The sequence below is a fragment of the Zonotrichia albicollis genome, chromosome 2 (assembly GCF_047830755.1).
Source record: "Zonotrichia albicollis isolate bZonAlb1 chromosome 2, bZonAlb1.hap1, whole genome shotgun sequence".
Classification (NCBI taxonomy): domain Eukaryota; kingdom Metazoa; phylum Chordata; class Aves; order Passeriformes; family Passerellidae; genus Zonotrichia; species Zonotrichia albicollis.
This window is the reverse complement of record NC_133820.1, coordinates 41,679,730-41,696,218: the sequence shown is the minus strand read 5'-3', so window position 1 is coordinate 41,696,218 and position 16,489 is coordinate 41,679,730. Positions and strand designations below refer to the sequence as shown.

At 50.2% G+C, this 16,489-nt stretch overlaps 1 protein-coding gene across 1 annotated transcript; it reads right to left on the bottom strand.

The window, feature by feature from the left end:
* Nucleotides 1-12,366: 12,366 nt before the first annotated feature.
* On the bottom strand, nt 12,367-15,779 carry LOC141728175 (trypsin-like). Its single transcript, XM_074534913.1, has 5 exons — nt 15,497-15,779; nt 14,620-14,788; nt 13,773-14,026; nt 13,028-13,164; nt 12,367-12,632 (listed from the first exon to the last, which is right to left on the bottom strand). The coding sequence occupies exons 1-5, from the start codon at nt 15,534-15,536 to the stop codon at nt 12,483-12,485; spliced, it is 750 nt and encodes a 249-aa protein (XP_074391014.1). The 5' UTR covers nt 15,537-15,779; the 3' UTR covers nt 12,367-12,482.
* Nucleotides 15,780-16,489: the final 710 nt, after the last annotated feature.

Sequence of the window (16,489 nt, the reverse complement as noted above, 5' to 3'; positions counted from 1 at the left end):
CAAGATCCACAGTGAGTCAAAGGCTGGTGCAGCACAGCACAAACCTTTCCAGGCAAACAGGGATCTGCCACCACCACACACACTTAGCCCTGTGCTTGACAGAGCCCCATTTTCTTACTTGCCCCCCAGCTCATCAGGGAAAAATTGGTTTTGCTCTCTGTCTCTCCATCTATCTTTCCATCTATATTACTTTTGCTCTTTTATTCTCTCCCATCTCTGAATCACTTTCTCATTCTCAATTCTTCTGGTCCTCACTGTCTGACCTCATTTATCTCTCATTCAGATTGTTTCTGTCTTTGCCCTTTTCATGTCATTCTGTCTGTCCCCCGGAATTTTCTTCTCTGTCCTCTCATACCTAGTCCCTTCCTCTCCTATTCCCTTCCTCCTCCATCTCTCCTTCCTTACAATCAGTCACATCCATTCAAGGCCTGTGAAGCAGGATGGGGAATAGTTCACATAGCACTTTCCCTCCCCAGCAGCTGGAAAGACAAGGCTCACTGTGCCTCAGCTCCCCACAGGTATTCACCTTCCTCTCCTGCCGCTCTCACTGCAGCGCCCATGAGAGCCCTCCCAGCTCTGAGTGCTTGGGCTGCTGTGGTCTCTTTCAGGCTCCTGCCTCCCTCTCACCGGTGGCATTTGCTGTGCTCACAGGGCCCATAGAGAAGAAGAGGTGTCACACAGCTGGCTGGGACATGGGGTGGCCAGGCAGGGACTGAACCAGCCATGACTGGGGAAGACAGGGAGAGTGCATGAGAAAATTCCAGGCACCTCTGTGTGGCCTTTATCCCTCACTCCTCCATCTCGCAAGGACTTCAGAGGCAGGAGGGGAGCAGCCATCATTCCTCTGCCTTGCACACACTCAGACTCCCCTGCAAGCTCACCACAGTTCTGTCCTTCCAACCCCATCCTTCCTTCCACACCCACCCATGCCAGCCTGCCCATTGCACCTGCTGCATCTCTGCAGGGTTCCTGCTTTCCTGCAGAAACAGAGTTTGTGCTGACACACAGTTTGTGTCATTGCCCAGGGTTCCCAGCCAGCCAATGCCTCCTGTCATTTCTTGGCCAGCCCCACCCCGAGATGTCTCACCCTCACTCACTGCTCCCTCTGCACAAACCTTTGGGCAGCTCCAAGAGGCAGCTTGCTGACAGGGCAGGCGCCCTCCCGCCATGGTTCCCTGCTGTTTCTTGGTGGCCATGCTGGCCCCTCTGGGTAAGTGAACTCAACCCAGCCCTGAGCACCTCCACTCATCCCGCTGCTGCTCTCCCAGCTGTGGAGCCCCTTCCTGGCACTGCTTCATCCTGCAGAGCTTTCTGCATGGAGGATCAGCAGGGAACGTGGGGGCAATGGGAATGCCTGAATCTTCTGCAATGGCCATCCATTTGTCATTCTTTGTGCAGCCCGTAGATGGTTCCTGGGTTTGGATACAAACAGCCCAGGAATGCACCTTGCCTATTGCGGAGAGACTGGAAATTCACCTGCTGATCTGAAGAGCTGTCCCATGCTTGGAACTGCTCCCTTGGCAGCTCTATTTTTCTTAATCTTTCTGTACCAACTCACAGTGCCTAATTCAATTTTTTCCCAGGTTTTTCCTCTTCCTCACAGCTCCTACTTTTCCTTTCCAGTGTTAGCCCTGGAACAGTCTCCAGACATGGTGATCAAAGAAGGCCAGTCCGTGAATCTGGAATGTTCCAAGAAGAAATCCACCAACACAGCTATGTACTGGTTCATGCTGCCTTCAGAGAAGAATTCCAGTCTGACCCAGCTGGTTTATGCATATGAAGGTGCCAATGCAGTGGTGGAAAAGGGTTTTGAGAGCCATTTCAAGAGCAGCAATATAAAAGGAGACAGTATCACCCTCTCAATAGAACACGCTTTTCTCAATGACTCTGGCACATACTACTGTGCTGAGAGTGAACACAGTGGTGAGATTGCTGAGGGAGCTGAGCACAAACCAGTCCCTGCACAAACAGGACCTGCTTTCCACTTGTGGCTGCTGCACGAGGCAGGGTGATCATTTCTTACTCCTTTGCTGCTCTGCTTCCGGGGCTTGCCTTCCTTCTCTTCTCAGATGCTGACAGTTTGTTTGTCCATCATTGTCTCCTTGCAACCCCAGGCCTCCCTTAACATGTCTTTTTTGCACTACACTTGCTTCTGTCAGCCCTTCTTTTTCTCTCTGTCTCCCTTCCCTTCCCCACCTTCTTCTTTCTGTCTTCAATCTGCACTCCACTGTCCTCCTCTTACTTAACTCCAGTCAACTCTGCTCAGACTTCTAACTGTGAAATGGAAGGAGTGCTTGTGAGGGAAGTTCTTGCTGCACCTGTGCATGAAGGCAAGTCCTGGCAGGTGTGGCAGTAGCCAGCACCGTGTGGCAGCTGCCCACATGCTCCTCTCTTTCAGCGCCTCGTCTGTGGTTGTTCTGTGGCCAAGGAATAGGAACAGCAGAGCACAAACCTGTGCTTGCTCTGGTAAATTGTTCAGTGGATCCCCAACTCCTCCATGCAGAGTGGTGTCTGGGGCAGGATCCACCTGCCTTCCAGCAGTTTATCCACACAACACAGTTTATCTTCAGCAAACATAGGATAAAAGTTACAGGCTACATTAGAAAGCTGAGCAGATAATAGAAATTTCCCACAGGCTACAGTGTTCTATACATCAGAGACTCAGATGAAGGGTAGAGAGTGTCCTTATCGAGTTCCCTGAGAACAGCAAGTTAGGAGGAGTTTCTGATACCTGTGACGGCCGTGCAGCCCTTCAGATGGGCCTTGACAGGTTAGAGGGATGGGCAGAGAGGAACATTCTCAAATTCAGCAAAGGCAAATGCAGGGTTCTGGCCCTGGGGAGTTATTGCTCCATGCAGCAGCACAGGGAAGCACTGACCATCAGCTCTTCAGAGAAGGACCTGAGGATCCTGCTGGACAAGAAGCTCCCCATGATTCAGCACTTTGTCCTGGTGGCCCTGAATCCAGGAATGTCCTGGGATGCATTAGGAAGGGCATTGCCAGCAGGGCAAGCAAAGTGAGGCTGCACTCAGCCCTGGTGAGGGGCACATCTGCAGTGATGTGTCCTGTTCTGGGCTCTTTGGTGTAAGAGAGACATGGAGCTCATGCAGAATGTCCAGGACAGGAGATGAAAGGTGATTAGTAGAGTGGAGCACCTCTTTAGAGAACAAAGGCTGAGGGAGCTGGGCCGCTTCTGTCCGGAGAAGAAACAATTAAGTAGCCATCTCATCAATATCTACAAGGATCTGAAGGTAGGGTTCCAAGAGATGGATCCAGGTCCTTCATTGTAATGCCAAGCATTAGGAGAAGGGGCAAAAGGTAGAAACACACCTTAGTCTGTATTAAGAGCATTGCACTGGAGAAGACTGTGCAAAGGAGTAGATTGCCCAAAGGTGTTGTGTAGCCTCTCTCTCTGGAGATAGTCCAGAACCATTTGTGTACCCTGTGCTGTGGGATGACTGCTGGAGCACGGAGGTTGGAGCAGTGACTCCCTTAAGTCCCTTCTTGGCTGGCCCATCCCATGATTCTGTCCTGCATGACACACACCCATGCACAGCCCAGGCCTGCTCAGAGCACTCCAGGTGGTTCCCACCCTGCACATTCCCATGCTAACATCCAAGCTTCCCAGAGCCTAAACACAGGGCCCCACACAGCAGCCATGCCTGTTCAACATCACTGACTCCTCAAATCCTGTGTCTTCTGCAAGGCTCCCCATGCATTGCCCTGCCCTCTGCTCAACCGAGGGAACTGGACACCCCTGGCATGGACACATCAGGCACAGCCTCCTCTCTGCTGGATTGCTGCTGCTGCTGCTGCTGCTGGTGCTGGCAGCATTTGGGGTTCCTACAAAGCAGCCCAATATCTTTGCTTCTTTCTACAACTTCTGTAGAGGAATCTGGAGCCTTTGCTGAATCTTCTCTAGGCAGCCTGGGGAAATGAATGCAATGGGACACACTCAGAGCTGCAGCAGAGGATTTGGGAGGAGCTGCAGGCATTGCTGCTCTCCTCTGCTGACAGGACACAGGGGAACATCTTCACTGCAAAGCCCTTCAGAGCCCTGGGCACTGGCATCACTCCATGTCCTGTATGGGCCAGCCTCACCCTGCTGTGCACACAGCCTGCACACAGCCCAACACGGATGGGCAGTGGCTGTGCCAGAGCTCTGTGCCCAAACTCAAGGCACACAAACTACGAGTGTCCCTTCCTGCCTACAGGGATTTCCCACTGCCTTGGGCAGGTGAGCAAGGCTGTGTGGACAGAGAGAGCAGAGGACATGGTTTTCTCCAGCTTTGTCCATTTGTGTCCTGGTGCTCTTTTTCAGACTGCTGCGATAAAGAGGCAAGGATTATATCTGTTCTTCTCTGGCACAGAGAAGGTCAGGGTGTATCAGCACATCCTGTGGGGCACACCCTTCTCATCAGAAACCTCTCTGAGATGAAGAGTGTCTCCAAAAGGATAAACTGAGTGCAGAAGGAAAGCCAGCCTGTTCTCTCCTGGAGATCCCCCTCGGGAGTTAGAGAAAACAGCTACAGAACTATTCTCTGCCGGGCTCCAACAGACACCAGCTCTGCAGGTCAGCAGCTTCTCCCGTACCTGGACAACACATCAGGCCTGACTGGGAGAAGCAGAGATTCCACATTGCAGCTTGCAGGGCTGGGAATCTGTGAGTGTCAGGGAGGCTCGGGAGGAGACAAACAGCGAGACACAGACACAAACATGCATTCCTGAGATCTCCTTTTCTTCCCTTCAATTTCTGCCACTGTGTGCATTCCTGCGCACACACTCAGGCTGCCCCACAGCCCCATCCTGCTCCGTGGTAGCTCTGAACTCTGGCACCTACTGCAGTCCCCCCTACTCTTGCCCAGCCACGCTCGCACACAGCAGGAAGCCAGAGGAGCAGAGCACAAGCAGCTCATGACTGCCTGCAGGTGTCATTGCCCACCGTTCCTGGGCAGCCAAGAGCCTTGGTGACATTTCAGACTGCCGCTGCCTCTCCTGCCCACCCACACAGAGACGCATCTCTTGCTCTGCACCTCTCCTCTTTGCACACCTCTGTGTCTGTGCTGGCACCAGAGGCAGGTGCCTGGAAGGAGGGGGCCTTTCTCCATGGATTTCCACCGGTTCCTTGTGGCCATGCTGCTCCCTGTGGGTAAGTGGGCATTCCCTTAGTCCTGATCAGCTGCACTGGAGCTGCTGCTCCATCCTCAGCTCTGCTCCCAGTTGCTGGCACTGCCCTTCCCAAGGATTCCAGGGCAGGGGTGGGCAATGATCAAGGTAAAAATTTTCACCACATATTTAATCAGGTAACCCTGCAAAGCTCCTTTTTTTTTTTTTCCTGCCCCATTTCAATATTTTACTTGAGTGTACCAAAATCATAATTTCTCAAAAGAGATTCACTGTTGTATTTGAAGTTGGTTTGCTTGTTTTTTTTAGAATCTATGTGTCTTTTTCAAAGCAGCTGGATACTGTCTCATTGCTTTCTTATATCCTGGTGCCATTCCATGCCATGTGATACTTTAGGGATGTGTATTATTGTCTTCAATGCATTTCACTCCCCACCTTTCCTCTCCTGTGTCTCCAGGCTGGGCCCTTCAGCAATCACCAGATACAGTTGTCCAGGTGGGAGACACCGTCACTCTGGAATGTTCTGCATCAGGGAAAACTTTTGTGAACATGTACTGGTACAAGTTACCCATGGAGAAGGATGCCAGAATGCAGCTGGTTGTGTACTCAGTGGAAGGCAGCAAAGCAGATATTGAGAAGGAATTCCAAAATCGCTTCCAGAGTAATGGGACTAGGAACAACCATTTAGCTGTGCAGATACAGCATGCCCTACTCAATGACACAGGCACATATTTCTGTGCTGAACAAGATCCACAGTGAGTCAAAGGCTGGTGCAGCACAGCACAAACCTTTCCAGTCAAACAAGGATGTGCCACCAGCATACGCTGAACCCTGAGCTTGAGAGTACCCACGTTTCTTACTTCCCCCCAGCTCTTCAGATAAAACACAGTATGACAGTCTGTCTGTCCATCTCTCCATCTATCTCTCCATCGGTCTCTCTTCTGTTTTGGTCTCTATCTGCTTTTCTAATCTTTCCCATCTGTGAATCACCATCTCACTCTGGTTCCTTCTTGTCCTCACTGTCTCGACTCCTTTCTCCGACATTCAGATTGTTTCCCACTTTGCTCTTTTCATGTCTTTCAGTGTATCCCCCTGACTTTTGCTTTCTGTCATCTCATACCTAGTCCCTTCCTATTTTCTCTTCCCTTCCTCCTCCATCTCTCCTTCCCTACAATCTGTTACATCAATTTATGATCAGGGAAGCAGGATGTGGAAGAGTTCACACAGCACGTTCCCTCTGCACCAGCTCGAAAGGCAAAGCCCACTAGTCCTTGAGCCCACTGGCCTGCAGGGAATCGACACACAGCCCAAGTTACACCCATACCCTGTGAGCAGAACAATCTGATTTCTGAGAATTGTCCCTGCCCACAGAAAGAGGCTGCCCAGGTGAGCCATGGAATGTCCCTGGTGACCAGGACAAGGACCAGGAGGAAGAAGCCCAAGAGGAGTTTTCAGCAGGGCTTGTTGGTGTCTCTGAGCATCTTGTCTGGTCCATCCACTCCATCTCCTGCTGCTTGCTTAAAGTCACGTGGTCTGCCCTGACTGGCTTATTCCTCTTTATTTCCGCTTATAAAAAGAGGCCAAGGGCCCAGGGGAATCCTCACCTAAATGCCCATAATCCGTCAAGAACAGCTGCTGGGAATTCCTTGCTGGAGTGTGAAGCACAGACTTGGTCAGGGGAGCTGGTGCTCATGCCATAGCAGTGGGGACATTGAGATGGTTTCTGGTGCTCAGGTCCTTGTGGTTAAAGCCCAGTCAGCTGCTGGGTGTTATCCCATCCCTGGTGGGATGGGAAAAAGGGTAGAACTGACAGGTTGAGATCCCCATCCTTCCCTCCACACCCACCCATGCCAGCCTGCCCATTGCACCTGCTGCATCTCTGCAGGGTTCCTGCTTTCCTGCAGAAACAGAGTTTGTGCTGACACACAGTTTATGGCATTTCCCAGGGTTCCCAGCCAGGCAATGCCTTCTGTCATTTCTTGGCCAGCCCCACCCCAAGATGTCTCACCCTCACTCACTGCTCCCTCTGCACAAACCTTTGGGCAGCTCCAAGAGGCAGCTTGCTGACAGGGCAGGCGCCCTCCCGCCATGGTTCCCTGCTGTTTCTTGGTGGCCATGCTGGCCCCTCTGGGTAAGTGAACTCAACCCAGCCCTGAGCACCTCCACTCAACCCTCTGCTGCTCTCCCAGCTGTGGAGCCACTTCCTGGCACTGCTTCATCCTGCAGAGCTTTCTGCATGGAGGATCAGCAGGGAATGTGGGGGCAATGGGAATGCCTGAATCTTCTGCAATGGCCATCCATTTGTCATTCTTTGTGCAGCCCGTAGATGGTTCCTGGGTTTGGACACAAACAGCCCAGGAATGCACCTTGCCTATTGAGGAGAGATTGGAAATTCACCTGCTGATCTGAAGAGCTGTCCCATGTCTTGAACTGCTCCCTTGGCTGCCCAATCCCTTCTCACCCTTTCCCTACCGACTCACAGTGCCTAGTTGAGTTTCCTATCAATTTTCTCCTCTTCCTCACTGCTCCTACTTTTCCTTTCCAGTGTTAGCCCTGGAACAGTCTCCAGACATGGTGATCAAAGAAGGCAAATCCGTGAATCTGGAATGCTCTGAGAAGAAATCCTCTAACAGAGCTATGTACTGGTACCTGCTGCCTTCAGAGAAGAATTCCAGTCTGACCCAGCTGGTTTATGCATATGAAGGTGCCAATGCAGTGGTGGAAAAGGGTTTTGAGAGCCATTTCAAGAGCAGCAAGATAAAAGGAGACAGTATCACCCTCAATAGAACACGCCTTTCTCAATGACTCTGGCACATACTACTGTGCTGAGAGTGAACACAGTGGTGAGACTGCTGAGGGAGCTGAGCACAAACCTGTCCCTGCACAAACAGGACTGCTTGCCACTCGTAGCTGCTGCACGAGGCAGGGTGATCCCTTCTCACTCCTTAGCTGCTCTGCTTCCTGGCCTTGCCTTCCTCCTCTTCTCAGATGCTGACAGTTTGTTTGTCCATCATTGTCTCCTTGCCACTCCAGGCCTCCCTTAACATGTAAGTCTTTTATGAACTACACTTGCTTCTGCCAGCCCTTCTTTTTCGCTCTGCCTCCCTTCCTTTCCCCACCTTCTTCTTTCTGTCTTCAATCTGCACTCCATTGTCGTCCTCTTACTTATCTCCAGTCAACCCTGCTCACACTTCTTACACTGAAATCGAAGGAGGGCTTGTGTGGGAAGTTCTTGGTGCACCTGTGCATGAAGGCAAGGCCTGGCAGGTGTGGCAGTAGCCAGCACCGTGTGGCAGCTGCCCACATGCTCCTCTGTTCCAGCGCCTTTTCTGTGGTTGTTCTGTGGCCAAGGAATAGGAACAGCAGAGCACAAGCCTGTGCTTGCTCTGGTAAAGTGTTCAGTGGATCCCTAAGACCTTCATGTAGAGTGGTGTCTGGGGCAGGATCCACCTGCCTTCCAGCAGTTTATCCACATAATACCATTCAGCTTCACAAAAAACATTCTAGAGTTACTATATATGTTCACAAGCTCTGCAGCTAATAGAGATTTCCAAGAGGTTACAGTGTTCTGTTCATCTGTGATTCTGGTGATGGTATAGTGGGTCTCCTCATGAACTTCACTGATAACACTAAATTAGGAGGAATTCCTGATTGCCCACAGTGCTGCGCAGCCCCTCAGATGGTCCTTGACAGATGTGTGGAATGCACAGAGAGGAGCATCCTGAAAATCAGCAACAGCAAATGCAGGATTTTACGTGAGTGGAAAAATAACCTGCTGTACCGGCACAGACTGGGGGCTGACCTGCTGGGGAGCAGCACTTCAGAGGAGGACCTGGGGGTCCTGTTGGACAAGAAGTTGCCCATGGTCCAGCAATGTGTCCTTGGGGCCAAGAAGCCAGAGGTGTGCTGGGATGCATCAGGAAGGGCATTGCCCGCAGGGCAAGGGAGGTGGATCCAGGTTATTCACTGTGACGCCAAGCACAAGGGCAAGAGGCCAAGGGCAGAAAATGATGGACAAGATGTTCCACCTGAATCTAAGGTCAGAGCTTTGCACTGTAATAGACTGTTTCCCTGGAACAAACAGCCAAAGAAATTGTAGAGTCTCTTGGGAGATATCCCAGAACCATCTGGATACAATTGTGTGCCACATGATCTGGGATAATTCTGCTTGATCAGGGAGGTTGGAGCAGGGACCCCCTGAGGTCCCTTCTTAGAGGGTTTGTCCTGGTTTAGAGCAAAGTTGGGAGAGAATCCCAAAAGCGGCTCCGGTCGGACAGCAAATTCAATTGTCCCCTACCCCCAACCAGTCCGGAAGAAAACACCTCTATATTATACATTAAAACCTTAACAATATTACACAATAAAACCCCTTGCTGCTCCAAAAGTGATGACAAACTGAGAAAGTCCCCTCCCTGGGTTGCAGCTCAGCTCACTCAGTCTCTGATCAGCCCCTCAGGCACTGGAAATGCCGTGGTCAAGGCCCGGCCCGGTGGGCCCAGGTGTGAGCTGCCGGTGCCCTGCTGGTGTTCAGGCCAGAGCAGCTTTGAACAGGTCCTGAGAAAGGGAAAAAACCCACAGGCCAGGGAACTTCTTAGCCTCAGCTAGCTGAACTGACTAAAGACAAAAAAGACCTCGGTCCCACAGACAACACAGTCCAGAGCAGGAAGGTGGAGGAGGGACAGCAGTGTCTAGAAAATGAAAACTGTGCACTTCTCCTCTCCCATCTTCACTCTCTGCAACAAGTCTTAAAGGGGCAAAACTTATTATTCAGTATAACAGAATGAGAAGATTGGGGATAAAAGCATCATATAGTCAACGCAGGACACTGGCCCAGCCCATGATTCTGTCCTGCATAACACACAGCTGTGCACAGCACAGGCCTGCTCACGGCACTCCAGGTGGTTCCCACCCTGCACATTCCCATACTAACATCCAACCTTCCCAGGATCTAAACACAGGGCCCCACAGAGCAGCCATGCCTGTTCAACATCACTGACTCCTCAAATCCTGTGTCTTCTGCAAGGCTCCCTATGCACTGCCCTGCCCTCTGCTCACCCCAGGGAACTGGACACCCTTGGCATGGACACATCAGGCACAGCCTCCTCTCTGCTGGAGTGCTGCTGCTGATGCTGATGATGATGGCAGGATTTGGGATTTCTACAAAGCAGCCCGATCTCTTTGCTTCTTTCTACAACTTCTGTAGAGGAATCTGGGGTCTTTGCTGAATCTTCTCTAGGCAGCCTGGGGAAATGAATGCAATGGGACACACTCAGAGCTGCAGCAGAGGATTTGGGAGGAGCTGCAGGCATTGCTGCTCTCCTCTGCTGACAGGACACAGGGGAACATCTTCACAGCAAAGCCCTTTAGAGCCCTGGGCACTGGCATCACTCCATGTCCTGTATGGGCCAGCCTCACCCTGCTGTGCACATAGCCCAGCATGGATGGGCAGAGGCTGTGCCAGAGCTCTGTGCCCAAACTCAGGGCACACAAACTACGAGTGTCCCTTCCTGCCTACAGGGATTGTCCACTGCCTTGGGCAGGTGAGCAAGGCTGGGTGGACACAGAGAGCAGAGGACATGGTTTTCTCCAGCTTTGGCCATTTGTGCCCTGGTGCTCTTTTGCAGACTGCTGCGATAAAGAGACAAGGATTATATCTGCTCTTCTCCGGCACAGAGAAGGTCAGGGTGTATCAGCACATCCTGTGGGGCACACCCTTGTCCTCAGAAATCTCTCTGAGAAAATCGCTTCCAGAGTTACGGGACTAGGAACAACCATTTAGCTGTGCAGATACAGCATGCCCTACTCAATGACACAGGCACATATTTCTGTGCTGAACAAGATCCACAGTGAGTCAAAGGCTGGTGCAGCACAGCACAAACCTTTCCAGGCAAACAGGGATCTGCTACCAGCACACACTGAGCCCTCTGCTTGAGAGAGCCCCGTTTTCTTCATTGGCCTCCAGCTCTTCTCAAAAGACACTGTGTGTCTGTTGGCCATCTGTCTGTATTTACCATGGTCTATATCTGCTTTTCTGCTCTTTCCCATCTCTGAATCACCTTCTGACTCTGTTTTCTTCTTGTCTTCACTACCTCCACTCATTTCTTTGCCATTCTCAGACTGCTTCTCTCTTTTTTCCTTCTGCATCTCTCTGGGTCCCTGTCCTTTCCTTTCTGTTCAGTTACACCTATTCTTTTCCTATTTCCTATTCCATTCCTCATCCATGTCTCCTTTAAATCTGTCTGGTATGTCAACTGATGGTTTGACAACCAGGATGTGGAATAGTTCATACAGCCCATTCCTTCTCCAAAATCTCAAAATACTTGGCCCTCTAATCATTGGCCCTACTGGTCTGAAAGGGAAGGGCACACAGCTGTGCAGTTGGGACCCCATGTTACATCACTAGCCCGTGGCCTGAGCACTGCAATGTAATCCAATCTTCCCAGTATCCCAGGACTGTAGGCAAAGAGTCCCAGGCAGCGGCAGATACTCATGGCTACAACAATCCCTGAGCTTTCCTTCCTGCCCTCCTGCTACTTTCATTTCCTGTCTTCCTTTTACTGTTCATTCTTAAATGGACTTTTGCCTTTTTATCTTCCTTCCTTCTCTCCTGCTCTTTTCATTACCTTCCTCCCGTTATGGCTCATGTTCCTGCTTCCCTCCCAGCTCTAAATCCTGTCTTCCTGCAGCTTTTCTGCCTTCCTTCCTCACTTCCCTCCTTCCTTTCTCCTGACCTTTTCATCTTGAGATTTGGGACACCACAGCCTGGTTCTGGGACTCTGCAAGCACAAAACATGACGTCCCAATCAGCCTCCTGGCAAGGACCAACTGCTCAACATGGCAGATCCAAATACTCTACTGCAATGTCCTGCCCTCTCCTGGTCTCCTGACCCTCAACATCCTCATTCCTCTTCCATTCCTCAGGCGGTGATATAGGAAGGCCCAAAGAAATGATGCCATACTGGAGCTGGTAGTGTTCCAAGAGAAAGAGGATGAATTTCAGAATCACTTCAAGAACTGTTGAAATATTGGCTAATAATTTTCCTGCTCAAAAAGAACAGAAATGATGTTCTGCTTCAGAAACAAGAGCATGTAACTGACTGAAAGAATCCTGATGATGAGTCTGCAAGGTGCTCCAAGACCCTGTCAATTGACAGGCACTACAAATAATAAGTATTTTCTCCTGACTGGTGTTCAATGCCACTGCGCTCCATATAAAAGCCTTTGGAAGTTTCCAGCAAAAGCATGCACAAAGTAGGGGTGCCTGAAAGTTTTTATTGATTTCTCATAATTGTTGCTTGTCCAGACCCAAAAGAACAGAAATGATGGGGAGAAAATACAGGTCACACCAAACAAGCATCTCAGTTGGAGGCAATGGTGGACTGGATCCAGGAGACGTAGTTGCAAACCTTGGTGTAAACTCCGGGAAGGCCCCGCTGGGCACATCCATAACCCCAGGAGACAATGCCCTGGAGCTCTCCATTGCAGACCACGGGACCGCCGGAATCTCCCTGTGCACACAAAGGGTATGGATATTCAGCAAATGGCATCAGCCTGAGCAATGAGCCAGAGATCCCTGAGACCACTGACCCTGGAGGAAGCCCTGCCGGGCGTACTCTGCACAAAGTTCTACCAGGGCTGTTCCTGATTCACACTCTCCACCTGATGCTACCGTGCCTGACTTGAGCTCCAAGGGCACCACAGCTAAGGATGAGTCAGCTGCCTGCTTTTGCTGGATGCAGTACTTGGCAAACCTTCAGGATATGTGTGCCTGAAGCCTCTGCTGTCATTGAAAAACTCAGATTTACCAGTGCAGTGAGTACAGCTGACTCTGTAATGTGGAGGCCTCTTCAGCTAGGAAAAGGTGGGAGAGAAATGACTGGGTGAGGGGAGGCAGATGAGTTACCTGGCAGGAGTCTTTTCCTCCCTCCAGGTATCCGACACAAATCATATTCTTGGTAATTTGCCCAGGGTAGGCATCAGAGCACTGCTCATCGGTGAGGACGGGAGCCTTCAGGCACTGCAGCTCGTCTGGGTAGTTAGCTGCAAAGAAATAGGGAGAGATGATTGCTGGCATTGCTGAGTCCTTTTCAGAGCTCAGGGAAGATCTTAGCAGAAAAGCAAATGCTGGACACCCTGTTCTAGCAGCCATCCTGCTTCCTGTCCACAGTAAGCACAGCATGGGTCCCTTCTGTAGAGATGGAACAAATTCTACCCATGGGCCCACCATTCTACACTGCAGCCACCTTAACTTTTCTGCTACCTGGAAGTTCATCAGTTGGCAAAGGTGGGGCCACTCTTGTGATACATGCACTGGAAGAAACCTGAGCCTCAGGAAAACCATCCTCTCCTCTGGTGCAGGTTCAATGGAATACACACCACTGGCCATGCACATCTCTGACCATGGGTGTGAGAGAACAGGGATCTCTGGTAGGAATTCAAGTTCCACAGTCCCAGATTTCACCCTTACTCTCAGAGAACCGACAACTCTGCTGACATTAACTGTGCAGTCCCTACACTGACGCATCACTCCAAAAAGCTGTCCCACAGTACTTCCCTGTGTTTTAGCCTGTCCTGTTGGGGGTTAATGGCCAGGTCCTAGAGACTGTCCTGGGCCCCCAGGGGTCTGTAGGCTCCCCCAGAGTACTCACAGCCACTGCTGAGAGTGTTGCCCCAGCCAGAGATCAGGCAGGTGGTGCCGGCGGCCACGCAGCTGGTAGGCAGAGGAATGGTCTGGATAGCTTTGCTGAGCGTGGCTGGGGTGGCCAGCTTGATGAGCATGATGTCGTTGTCCAGGGTGTAGGAACTGTAGCCAGAGTGCCGGATGACTTTAGCGGAGTTGATAAACTGCTGTGTGGATTCAGTGAGCCCCAGGTTGTGTTTCCCGAGCTGCACTTGGATGCGACTGGAAAACAGAAGGCACAGCGTTTCCTTTACTGCTAGGGGCACGTTGAGAGAAACCTCCCTGTCACTGAGTGCACTCGCTCCAACTCCCACAGAAGCCTTCTGGGGCAGAGCATCTTTCTTGTCCTGCAGGGAGCCCTGGGAATCCACACTGAGATCTTAACTGACTCCATGTTGGTGAATTTCTGCAGGTCTGTAAATACCTGGCAGCAGGTGAATACAGAGCAGCACTAGATCCAGATATTCTGGGACAAGGCAAACGGCTCCAGCCGGACCTTGATCATCTTCCTGTTCTCCAGGAAGAACGCTTTAGCAAGATTCATGTAATTGATAGGAAATCAAAGCCCAGACCTCTCTGCTTGATTATCTCATTGTTATATCAGAAAATGCTCTGCATTCACAGGAACATTTGCAGAAGAGGAAAACCCCTCAGGATCCCTTGGCCTGGCTTCCTGAATTTATCCACCCATCCCTTGGCTGTCTCTGGTGAGAATGGAGGCACTTGCATATTTCTATCTCATAGCTCAGAATGCCTGCTAGAAGTGAACTGGAAGACAGAAGTAGGCTCTAGAAGGATGTAATTTTTTCACTCACGATTTGTAGCAGTGAGCAGCTGACACGACCCACTGGCTGCTGATGAGGGAACCTCCACAGAAGTGATATCCAGAATTCAGGGACACCTGATAGGGCACAGAGTTCTCTGCGCAGGTGTAGCCTCCCACAATCTTGTCATCATCGTCTTCAGCAAAGGTGGGGAAGGCAACTGGGAGACAAGAAGTGCCATGTGTCAACAGCTGGCCTAGGGTAATGCGGCCTGTCATCTGCCCTGTGACTGCCTGTCTGAAGCCCCTCACTTGCAGGCTCCCCTTCTATGGACACTCAGGGCAGCGCTGGTGGGCAGGTCTAAGGCACATGCATTTGCTTGTGCAAACAAAGAAGGGGATCAGACTTACACGGGTGCCTCACGTATCTGCAAGTAAAGCCCTGCTGGTTACTCCCTGAGGGAGCACAGGGACACAGAAATGTTCTGGTTGGATCAGATCACGGGTGTGTCTTTCCCTGAATCCCATCTACTGAGACAATCAAGGGTTGACTGAGGGAAAAAGTAAAAACTACTGTGCAGTGACATCTTCTTGGAGCACCCACCGAGGGTCCAAAATTTTGCAGTTGCTTTAGGACTTCTCGGTCCAGAGCTATTCCCTGTGCACTCCTGAGTCCCGAAGGAGGAGGCAGCCTTTTTCTGAAGCTGTGGGCACATCTCCATAGCTGGGTCAGGAACCCCTATGAAGGTGTTCATTCTCCAGCTTGTGGCACAAGGCATTATGAGCAGACAGAAGATGGAAGCTGCAGGGCTCTGACTTGTGCAAGTCAAAACTGACTTGGCTTTCCCACAACAGACTACCTTGCAGTTTTCATTTAGAAAATCAGCTTCCTATTAAATGGCAGAAATAGAAATAAAATATATACTTACCAGCCACCCCAATAAAGGCCAGAAGCAGCAGGCACTTCATGGTCTCGATTCGACCTCAAACCCAGACTGGCTGACTGGACGTGGGAGCTGCTAGAAATACGTTTTTGGTCATGGTCTTATCTCTAGTCCAAGGTTTTTTCCAGACAAAAAGTACACAGTGGAAAATTCACAGATCCAAATGTGGGAATTAACAGGCATTGGTAGAATGTACAAATGTCATACACGTTAATCATAAACCTCTGCTAAGATAGAGAGCTATTCTAATTTTTCTGTAAGGTAGCCTTCAATCCAAAAATACCTTTTGGCTTTGGAAGATGTGTAGTTATTTGGAAGACGTGTAGTCTGTCTCATTCTTATACACAGCACCTGTACAACAGGAATAACAACTCTCAAACCTCTTTCAAATTCCACTGTGCTGATGGTATCTTTCTTAAAAATGCATGGTTTTACCCAAAGTTGCATAGTTTAGATAGTAGACACAAAGATACATTGCATTTATTTGGGAAAAAAGGCAAAAAACTCCAGCAAACCCAGTGGTTAACTTTGTTAAATTTATTTTAGCACATTCCTTTTCTTGAATAATGTCTGTTTGTATCATATGCAATACAGTGTTTTCCTAAATCAAATTCCTCCATTGTAATTTCAAAAGGGAGGATAGAAAAATGATCCTGTGCCCCTCCTCGTTTCCCAAGTCAAACAGGTCAAATGTGGGAATGCTCAGCATCTCCCTTTTCTAATTTCTCTCTCCTAACCTGTAATAAAATGTCTGCCTATGTACTGAACCATGCTTTTCTTCATCTTTGGAATCTTCTACAGACTCACTTTTGCCACATAAGAATTTCAGTACAATTCTAATGTTTATGAGTGTGATGTAGATGAGCAATAATGCTGCAAACAAAAATAATGAGATCTTCTGAAATCCCTCTCTGCAGGAGTGGGGATTTCTGTCATGATGCAAAGCTTTCTAAAGCTTAATGCTTTGCTGAATAATCA